General features: G+C 40.9%; 1 protein-coding gene across 1 annotated transcript in view; it reads right to left on the bottom strand.

Annotated features, from left to right (window-relative positions):
- Positions 1–1,783: 1,783 nt before the first annotated feature.
- Positions 1,784–11,539, bottom strand: part of LOC308347027 (uncharacterized protein C3orf20 homolog) — a gene marked incomplete at its 5' end in the record, with an annotated part of 80,193 nt that continues 70,437 nt past the window's right edge. Inside the window, one exon of the mRNA XM_080810203.1 lies at positions 1,784–2,863. Within this exon, the coding sequence (XP_080666329.1) occupies positions 2,717–2,863 (147 nt within the window). The 3' untranslated portion in view covers positions 1,784–2,716. The remainder of the gene's footprint in view (positions 2,864–11,539) is intronic.

Genomic DNA, 11,539 nt, shown 5'->3' with positions numbered 1-11,539 from the left:
GGTGGGAGAGCTGTTCTTGTAACTTATCAGATCTCTATCACTATTTTATGGTTAAACAATTTAGCCACGAAGAAAAAAGTTTCTCCCCCAAATAAATGGTTTCTGTTTTGTTTTTCTCACTTTCTACTCAACAATATGATTAACAGTCTCATTTAATTGTGCAGTTTCTGAAAGGAATTTGGTCTTTGCCCTGTAGCTCTAATGCTAAGTAATTTTAAGCTTTTGATTCTGAAGGCCAGTGTCTTTTTAATCTTGTTGAATCCACCATATCACTGAGCTTGGTTTTTAGGTTTAAGTCTGGGAAGAACCATAGTCTGATTTGTAGATACCAAGTCGCTTGTCAGATTCATTGTAAACTGGGTTTCAGAGTCTGCTATGGTTGATGGAAACAAGCCAGGATGATAGAGTAGAAATGGATTAATACCTCAGAGATTGCCAACATATTCTGCAGAATAAGATTTTTAGTAAGTTTATTTTTGTACCCTGCTGCTCTGTATTTTTAAAAGACTGTGACCTACTTGATTGATCACGTGGTCTCACATAATAACTGTGACATTGCTATACTTAATTTGAGGACAGGATTTCTGAAAAGGCATGAAAAGCCCCCAAATCCAAAGGTTATGATACACAGTGGAAATGTATACTTTTGGTAATACTGACATTTCAGTAGGTTTAGACCATGTTTGAAATAATTGCAGATAAATCAGGGACTCCCAACTGTGAAAAGAGCTCTAAACTGTGCTGTTCCTCCAAGCCTTGTCACCAGAAAAATTGGATCAATGAGTTATCCTTTAAAATAACACTGTGAGCTTGAGGCTCATTCTGAAGAATTCAATCCTGGGATTAGTTCTGTACCACATTAATCACATAGATGCTTCATCCTGTGGGTTCAATTATTTTTGCCTTTTAAATCATATTATGTTTACCCTTCTCAGTGTTTTTCTGTTTGCACAATGTTTCCTGTTTGCATAAATCAAAACACTACGTATGTTAGAATATGTATATATTTGTTGATAAAACAGTAGACTTTGGATCTGAAGCTCTTTGGATTTTGATGCCTTTAATGTCACATGATTTAAATGCATTTACTGTCCTGTAAATTCACTCTTAATTTATGCTTCATTTCTTTGGATTTGTTTTTTTCTAATGAACTATATTAGAATTAAATAGGTGAGCCTTATATTGGTGTCTTCCAAAATTTATGACATTTTGCATTCAGCCTGAAATGTATGAATCCATCTTATGTTTATGTACAGTAAGTGTTCTCAGTATTGGGGGGGAGGGCGTGTGCATTCTCTTTTAACACTGTATGAACACTGAAAACAGGAATGTGTGAACTGTCTTAACAGGGTTCAGGCTTGTTTACATAGTAAGTTTCTGTAGTCAGTCTTCCTTCTTCATTTAACACTGGAGTGTTAAGCTCTATTTTTTAAAAAATATCATTTAAGAATATTCTTTCAGAGATATTTTAATTTTTACTTTCTGACTACTTATATTTTATGTAGAACTGTACTTTTCCTACCCTACCTGAAGACTTGAGATTATAGCCTTTCTCACTTGATGTATTTTATCATATGAAATCTTTAAAGGATTTTTACAAGAATGAACAGGTTTGTATATGTCTACATTACTGTTGTTCCTTCTAAGCTTAACAAGTCTCTAATAAAATCTGTACTTCTTTGTGTCTTCTGTGTGTGTGTGTGTGCTTTTTTTTATTCTGGTGCTTCCGACATGAATTAGCCCAAAGGTAAAAATTCTTTTTCTTCCTTTTATCTCTATTTTTCCTCTATTACAGTATTTTCCAGAATTTGTAAATATACCGACAAACGACGGCAATTTTCTAGGAAAGCTGTGGGTTCATTAGTCTTAAGTTAGTTTGGTCGTTAAAGTGGCTCACATGATAATTTATGAGAGTGAAAACAGGAGATGAGTTTTAAAAGCTCCATTTTCACCCTTCTCGGTGATTGTCAGCGATTGGATACATTCTAATCATGTTGTATTTGTTGACTTGTATGACCTCCCTGACAGAAAAGACATACTGAATTAAGAAGAACGTTAAAATGATCTAGTGGATCATATTTTGGTCTACATAATTGAATGAATGATTGGTTTGAACCTTATATGCTGGTTAAAGAAAAAGTGGCCTTCCTTGAACTGAACTTTTACTTGTTTGTTTTACTACTACAAAAATGTATTTAACAAAAAAGTTCAATATGAAAATGTCCATGACCTGATTTTTATATAGTAGAAAAACAGGTGCTGTGTAGAGGGAACATGTGGAAGCAGTTGATATCTTCCAGTGAACATGCCCATTGTTTATTTTCCTTTTTATTTATTTCCATTTCCCATTGTTTATTGTTTAATATCATTCTGTTGCCTACTGCTTGCCGTCTCCTTACATTCATCTATCACCAGATTCATAAAGGGACTGAATCCCTGCAGTATTCCTAGGACCTGTCCACCACCATTCAATTTCAGTGATAATTTCTTGTCCATAAATTTTTTCAACCCTTGAAGGTAAGCTTTGCTCATGGTGTCTTATTGGCAAGCTCAGTGATGCCTCCAAATGGACTTGAACAGAAATGGATAAATTACCTCTTCCCAGAAAAGATTTGAAGCAAGGAACAAACATTCATAAAGGCAATTCTTGACATTTGGCCCTTTTCTGGGATTTACTAATGAAAAGTACGAGGTAAAGTAGAGATTGTGTATCACTCTACCGGATCCTGAAGTCATTGGGTAGGAAATATCCCGTATGGTAATCACTCTTTGTCTTCACAATTTGCTTTTGAAGGTCTTTAGCAGATGTGCTATAACCATTGAAAATAAAGTTGGCAAATACTAATCTTCCACGAACATACATCTGTAAAAGTGAATAGAACATTTTCACAATCTGTTCATACAAAAATCAGTACTACTTATTTTTTTTGAACTTTTTTTTTTTTTTTAATTGTAAGTAAGCTCTATGCCCAACATGGGGCTTGAACTCAAGACCCCGGGTCAAGAACCACTCTACTGACAGCCAGCCAGGCACCCTAGTCCTACTTATTTGCAGAAAGATCTTAAATGAGTCCCAATGAGAAAATGTTTGCATTTATATACAAAATAATATTAGACATCAAATATGTTCCTAGAACCTGAATATACTGTTTGAAGGTAAGGAAACAGTCTCGGTAGTTTTCTCAAAGTTACACACATGGAATGTCAGAACCAGTGTCCTCCCCAGCTGTAAAGGACATCTTTATCATCAGCCACCTACAGATGCATTTCATTTTACAGCTCAACTCTAGAACAGAGTACAGAGTCCTTGAATTTGGAAGTCAGTAGACTTGGATTATGGATAAAACTACTCTAAAACTTAGGCAAATCATTAAACCATTTCAAGATACAGTTTCCTCTGTTTAAAAAAAAAAAAAAAAAAAGGCACTAGGGCACCTGGGTAGCTCAGTCATTAAGCGTCTGCCCCTGGCTCAGGTCATGATCCTGGGGTCCTGGGATCAATCCCCGAATGGCTCCCTGCTCGGTGGGGAGTCTGCTTCTCCCTCTTCCACTCCCCCTGCTTGTGTTCCCTCTCTAGCTGTGTTTCTCTCTGTCAAATAAATAAAATCCTTTTTAAAAAAAAGCATTAATTATGAATTGGACTGGACCTCTAAAATTCTCTACCAGGGCTAAAATTTTTAGATTCTCTATTTCTTAATGAAGAAAACAACTGAACTATGTAAAGCCAAGTTTGTCATTCTATTCCAGGGTGAAAAAGTGCTTATATTTATGACACAGGTGAGCAGCCTAAGAAATATTCAACCTTGACATTAAGAGGATAAAAAGAGGTAGTGAGGGGGGCGCCTGGGTGGCTCATTTAGTTAAGTGCCTGCCTTCAGCTCAGGCCATGATCTCTGGATCCTGGAATCAACTCTCGTGTCTCCAATTGTGTGTGTGCTCTCTCAAATAAAACCTTTAAAAAAAAAAAAAAAGTGGTAGGGGTGGATGATGGTAGTTTAAAAAATTGTAGCTGGTTCTGGCTAAGAATTAAGCATATTTTACATCTTAAAGCAAATACTAGTACTTACAAGGGGGGGGGGTGTAAGAATTTAAAAGGAACAACAGTTCCCTATGATTGCATGTTACTCCTTTCCTCTTAGATGGCATAATCTTTTCATTACAAAGGAATGTCCTATTGCAAGGTTTCCTCTATAGGAATAGAATTTTCTGCTTTATCTTCATTTCAGCAACAAAAGAATCTTTTTTGTTGTTGTTACAGATTTTATTTATTTGAGGAAAAGAGAACATGAGTGGATGAGAGGGAGGAAAAGCAGACTGCAGTCCTAAGGCGGACTCCTTCCAGGGACCCTGGAATCATGACCTGAGCAGAAGGCAGATGCTTAATGACTGAGCCACCCAGGCACCCCTCAGCAACAAAAGTATCAATCTTTTGTTTCATATCTTGTTTCTTGATCTAAAATACTCTATTCTTCAACACACTTGCCTGGCTATCAGCCATGAAGCCACTTATCTTATCTTACCTGAACTTAGAAGATGAAGCTGTGATACATTGGTAATGATAGCTAATGACAAGATTATAGTATACAAAATATATGATACACTAAGATCTGAAGAATTTAATAGTGATAATCCCATAAACAGTGACATAGGGTAACGGGTTTTTTTCACCACAATAAATGTGAAATACTGGTATAATAGGGAAAAAATGTAATTTAAGAAATTGGTTGGGTACCTGGGTGGCTCAGTTAGTTAAGTGACTGCCTTCAGCTCAGGTCATGATCCTGGAGTCCCAGGATTGAGTACCTCTTTGGGCTCCCTGCTCGGCAGGGAGTCTGCTGCTCCCTCTGACCCTCCCCTCTCTCGTGCTCTCTCACTCCCTCTCTCTCTCTCTCTCAAATAAATAAAATCTTAAAAAAAAAGAAAGAAAGAAAGAAAAAAATTTGGAGTTGAGGATCTGTAGGATTTCATTGCTATTTTGGGCTTATATTCACATATAAGAAGAAAGCTTATCATTCTGTTTGTGTTCAAGCCGTCACCTCTTAGGCTAACCCTGAGGCGGGGCCTAGAGAAAAGGAGAAAGGCTACAGTGTTCAGTTCTTATAGAAACAACCTGATCAAAATACAGAAAAATACTGGACTAGAAAAAACCTTGTTTGTATATGTCCAGACGACAGTAGGACCAGACCCAGTACCAAAATTCAAAATTTTTTCTTGCTGAAATAGTATGAGTCAAAGTTCAGTTGAAATTCAAAACCTGGAATAACCTAATACAGAGGTGCCCAGCATTTTATCAACTAAGGACCCCTGATACTATTTTCCCCCTGGGTACCAGGTTTTGAAGAATTCTTTTATCTATCACATAGTCTATCTTAATTAAAACTCTATAAGGTACACCCTCTCCCTTAATACTTGAACTAACCAAGGCTATCATGGCCAATCAGTTTGAGGGTGTGCTCCATGCCAGGCGCTGTGCTCAATGCTTAGGACAGAGCAATGAACAAGAAGGTTTCTGCCCTCACTGAATACTAGAGGAAGAGCCAGACAAGATACTGGGAGCTAGGAGGTGGTCAACACTCTACAGAAAACAAAGCCAAGGAAGAGGGATATGGAGGATGGAGAGTACTTTTTTGTACAATGCGATCATATAGGAAGGGGGTGAGGGAAGCCAGTGAGATCTGGGTAGAAATGGAGCTGGTTTGGGATAGGTTAAGTATAAAACACTTACTAACCATTAGGTGGAAATGCTGGGTAGGCGTTTGGATATATGTTGGATATATGAGTCTAAGTTCAAGAGAAAGATCCAGAGTGGGAGATGTCAGCGTTTGGGGTTGTTTTTTTAAAGTCATCAACATAAGTCAGAGGGAGTTGGAACACTCATGACCAATCTCATCTCTTTAGATACTTCCCCGCCAGACCACTGTCCTAGTGTCCATTATTACTCATCAGACTGGTGTGAGAATCTTTTTGCAAAAGCCCTTTATAAACTGAAAAGATATTCTTATTATCTAGTGGGATCCAGTCAGTCCCACTTAGCCTGTTCAGCTGCAGTGAGAGCTTAAACATTTAAACCACACCGGTTATACCATTGTTCCGGCAATTGAACAGAATGGAATGGAAAGACTTGTCCAAACAACTCAAACCAAGCAAACAGTCCCTGACTTGGCTCTCTCAAACTAAACGTGTTAGCCTTGTGGTGACCCAATATTGACTTAATGACTAAACGAAAGCAGAAATCCTAACTACCCTCTAAACACTCACCACTTACTGTTAATGAACCCTCCCACGATGCTTCCAGACGGCAACCCTTTCATTTAAGTAGAGACCAGAAAAGGGATACATGTTAGTAGAATAAGGAGACCTCCAAAACATTCTCTCTCAAGAATCCTAAAAGTCTCATTTACAGAAAAACAAAGAGGAGGCCATTTCCCACTCTACCTGCCCCTGTACTATATCCTGATTCTACCAACAGACTCTTCTGTTCCCCCATTTTGGACCCTGAGTCAGGATATCTGGGTTCAAATCTCAGCTCCACCTCTTAGCTGTGTAAATGCCTTGAGGTCTCAGTTTTCTTATCTATTGAACAGAAACAGCATCATCACCTCATAGGATTATTGCCAGGATTTAGGGAATTAGTTTGTGAAAAGGTAGGATTCACAGCAGATACTCCTTTCCTTTGGGTCTCCAGTACCTGTCTTTTTGCTGGGGAATTCCTGCCTTGTAGTAATGCCTGGGGCCTTGCCAAAAGGTGGGGCAAAGACCTGGTTGATAAATGAAAGGGGTAAAGCAAAGTAAAAATGGGTTTGGCATTCCTGACAGCAGGAACAGTGAGTGTCCATTTGCTCAAAGAGTATTCATTGAAAATCTACTTGGGGCCCCTGGCTGGTTTGGTTGGTAGAGCATGCGAATCTTGATCTCAGGGTTGTAAATTTGAGCCCCATGTTGCATATAGGGATTACTTAAAATAAAACCTTGGGGCACCTGGAAGGCTCAATCAGTTGATTGTCCAACTCCTGACTTCAGCTCAGGTTGTGATCTCAGGGTCCTGCCATCGAGCCCCCACATCAAACTCTGCATTCAGGGCAGAATCTCTTTGTCCCTCTCCCTCTGCTCCTCCCCACCCCCTGCCACCCCACTCACTCTCTCTAAAATAAATAGATAAAATCTTTACAAATAAACACATAAAACCTTTAAAATATCTATTTTTCTGGGCACTTTTCTAGGCACCAAGATGCAGGAATGAACAAAACAGACAAAACCTCTTCCCTCACTGGGGGGATCAGATCATAAACCAGTGGACGGATAAGACGTCAAGTACTGATGAGTGCTATGAACCAAATAGAGTAAGGGATGGAGAGTGAAAGGGGCTCCTTTAAACAGAACAGAGAGGAGAGGCCACTGAGGGCATACCTGCTGCCTCAGACCCGAGGATGTGAGAGACTAGAGCGAGCGTGCATCTCACTGGAAGACAGTCAGCAGAGAGAGCACCACGTGTAAAGGCTCCGAGGAGGAAACAGCAAGGAGGCCAGGGCAGCGGAGCAGGTGGGGGAGTGGAAGAGAGGAAGGGCCTGAGTACATGAAGTCTTGTGGCCCCTAGAAGAGATCTGGGATTTTACTTCAGGGGTGAGGAGTGCCTAGCCGAGGGCTCTGAGCAGAGAAGGGCTGTGATCTGAGCCAGGCTTTGTATCGATTACTGCTGGCGCTACAGAGGACAGACAGTGGCGGTGGCAAGGGCAGACACAGAGACAGATCAGGGGCTCTTAGGAAAGACGATACTGCCTGGAAGTGGCGTGAATTGTCAGACTGGATATATTAGGAAGGTAGAGGCTTCAAGATTGGCACACAGATTATAGGTGGGGTATGAAAAAAGAGGAGTCCAGATTTATCTCAATATTTTTGGTCTGAGTAAACTGGGCAAGGGTCATTTCCTGAAATGAGGAAGAAATGGGGAGGGGCAGGTTTTGGAGAAAGAGGAAAAGAGCTTGATTTGGGAAAGTTAAGTCAAGATGCCTGTGAAATGTTCCAGCAAGATACTGAAATAGAGCGTTGGAATCAGGAGGGACATGGAGTTCCGGGGAGACGCTGTATGTGGGGATGCTAATGTGGGAGTCATCAAGAGATGGAGGGTTTCTAAAGCCACAGGACTGGGGGAGAGGTTCTAGAGCAAGGGTCAACGGAGACATGAGCAGACATGAAGATGAGCTACTGAACCATGAGATGAGCTACTCTCCTCTCTTCCTAGAGGCCAAGTGAAATGCCTGCTCTTAACCCTGGTCACATATAAAAATCACTCTAGGGTCTATTAAGAAAATAGATGCTTGGGCTCCACCCAGATCTACTAAATGAGACTCCCCAAGGGGTGAGGCCTATATTTCTTTCTTTCTTTTTTTTTTTTTTTAAGATTTTATGTATTTATTTGACAGAGAGAGAAAGAGCACAAGTAGGCACAGCAGCAGGCAGAGGGAGAAGCAGACTCCCCCTGAGCAGGGAGCCAGATGTGGGCCTCAATCCCAGGACCATGAGATCAAGACCTGAGCCGAAGGCAGAGACTTAACCCACTGAGCCACCCAGGTGCCTGTGAGGTCTGTATTTCTTTCTTTCTTTCTTTTCTTTCTTTCTTTCTCTCTTCCTTCCTTCCTTCCTTCCTTTTTAAAAATTATTTATTTATTTATTCATTTGACAGACAGAGATCACAAGTAGGCAGAGAGGCAGGCAGAGAGAGAGGAGGAAGCAGGCGCCCCACCAAGCAGAGAGCCCATTCGGGGCCCAATCCCAGGACCGTGAGATCATGATCTGAGCCGAAGGCAGAGGCTTAACCCAGTGAGCCACCCAGGCACCCCAAGGTCTGTATTTCTTAAAGAGCTCCGCAGATAAGAGGACTGTTGCCCTTAGAAAAAGTAAAGAGGGAAGGAGAGGTTATGACTTAGGGAGTACTAAATAACTAGAGCAGGGACTCAACATAGCTAAGGAACATATTAAACCCCTTACTTCTACACACACACACACACACCCCACCACCACTACCACTAATCAAAAGCTTCAAAGACAGCTCCATACCCATGTCTGAGTGTAACTTCCTTTCCTCAAAATAATGTCATATTTTTCATTTTCCAATAGTTTTTAAATAATTTTCTCATTTAAACATACATTATCATTTGAACATAACATCTCCCTCTTGAACAATTAGCCTCGCATCAACCCTGTGAGTGACAGGTGCAGATTGCACATACTTAAATCTAGCCATTAAGTCCAGGCCCTGTTGGTATGCTGTGGTACGGTATGCTAACTCATCCCATCCTCACAACATCCATCGGTGATTTTCTCCCCAATTTACGGACAAGGAAACTGAGGTAAACCACAGGAAGAAGTCACAGACCTAGGACTCAAACTCACGTTTCTGACCCCACAAGCTTATGGTCTCACTTCATCAAAAATTTGATCACTGCTCTTTTTTTTTTTTTTAATGGCTACTAAACTGGGTTAGGTTTTAAAACATGGAATTATTATAGTCTTTCCAGAAAGGATACGGTTTTCCTGATTTTGAAATAACTGTTGTGATATCAGACTGAACCAGAGCTTCACATTTCTTTGGTAGATACTGGTTTTACTCCCATGGTCTTTTATAAGAAAAACTGCTTCTTAGGGTTGTAGATAGAAAATATATAAGCTCCTGATCAAATATGCCCCTAAAATCAGACAATAGGGTGATCGGTTGTCCCTACAACCAATTTGGCTGATAGGATTTGGTGAGAAAAGTTATAAATTAATCCACACTAAGTAGTTTCACTTCCCTTCTGTGGTTAGTCATCCTCTTTACCATTGTGACTTTTCCCTTTTTCCCCTACAACATCCATGTATCTTACCAGGAAGTGTGATCAATAATTCTTAAACTAATTTTGATAACCACATGCCCTTCTGACTTGCCATATACTCATAGGAGAATTTCTGCATGCAACTTTTATAAAATAGTAAACTGTAGGGGCGCCTGGGTGGCTCAGTCGGTTAAGTGTCTGCCTTCAGCTCAGGTCATGATCCCTGGGATCGAGTCCCACAATGGGGGACTCAGGGGGGAGCCTGCCTCTCTCTCTGGCTGCTGCTTCCCCTGCTTGTGCACACTCTCTGACAAATTAAATAAAATCTTTAAAAAAAAAAAAAAAGTGGGGCACCTGGGTGGCTCAGTGGGTTAAAGCCTCTGCCTTCGGCTCGGGTCATGATCCCAGGGTCCTGGGATCGAGCCCCGCATCGGGCTCTCTGCTCTGCAGGGAGCCTGCTCCCTCCCCCCCCCCCTCTCTCTCTCTCTCTCTGCCTGCCGCTCTGACTACTTGTGATCTCTGTCTGTCAAATAAATAAATAAATAAAATCTAAAAAAAAAAAAAAAAAAGTAAACTCTACCTCCAACGTGGGGCTTGAACTCACAAACCGGAGATCAAGAGTTGCCCACTCTAGGGGCACCTGGGTGGTATAGTCCATTAAGTGTCTGACTCCTGGTTTGGGCTCAGTTCATGATCTCAGGTTTGTGAGATGGAGCCCCATGAGCTCCATGTTCAGCAGGGGGTCTGCTTAAGACTCTCGCTCCCCCTGTATCCCACTCTCTCTCTCTCTCAAATAAATCAATCAATCTAAAAAAAAAAAAAAAAAAAAAAGTCCCCAGTTTCACCAACTGGGCCAGCCAGGCGTCCCAAGCATGCAGTGTGATAGGATAAGCCTCCTAGCCAAAAGAACCTGCATTCTAATTCCTCAGAGTCAAACCAGACACACCTAAACCAGCTGTTTCTAGATATTTTTCTTTGTTTTCACACACTTAAAGTTAAGTTCAAAGGTTTCAAAGCCATGTCTTAAGGAGGTGCTAGATTTGTAAAGAAAACAGAATGAAAATTTCAGTTATTTATAACTGCATAATTAGTTGGTTTTCTTCAGGTTAATTCTTTTCTTAAACCTTACACAGTTTGTTTGTTTGTTTTCCTTAGAGGAGAAATAGGAGCCCATAAGAGCCGTAAGTAGTTACATCTCCGCGGCCCACCTTCTATGGCTCCTCCTGGGGTAAATATTAAGATTGAAGCTGTTTGCATCACCTCTCCCTGTGCTAAGCCTCATCTCCTCAATTCTCCTTACCAGTCTCTATGTTACCGGGCAGGGAAATGTGGTGACCATGTAATTTACTTAGAAGCATAAAGAGCAATTTCATTCTCAATACTTTACCCAGTAAGAGCCCTGATGGAAGGGTCACAGGGCTTTCCCAACTGGAAACATGATACACAGGAAGCAATGTTCAAAATCATTGAACTCACAATAGCTATGCTTCTCTGTTCATATCACACTTTGGAATCTGGATATGCACACATGAAGACATTCCCAAAACTAAAGTTCATGGCTACACACATGATCTCGGAGCGTATTTTGCATATGATTGGGCATGTGATTGAAGTTAGGCCAATCAGACCTGATCTCTCCTGGACTGTGTGGGGAGGACAGACTGAGGTGGATGCCACTGAGAGCTGCCTGCCGCTGAGGACTGTTGGGCTGCCCTGGCTAGGGCGACCGG

Source organism: Martes martes (assembly GCF_963455335.1).
Source record: "Martes martes genome assembly, chromosome: 8".
Lineage (NCBI taxonomy): Eukaryota > Metazoa > Chordata > Mammalia > Carnivora > Mustelidae > Martes > Martes martes.
The sequence above is the reverse complement of the archived record's forward strand: the minus strand, read 5'-3'. Positions and strand labels throughout refer to the sequence as shown.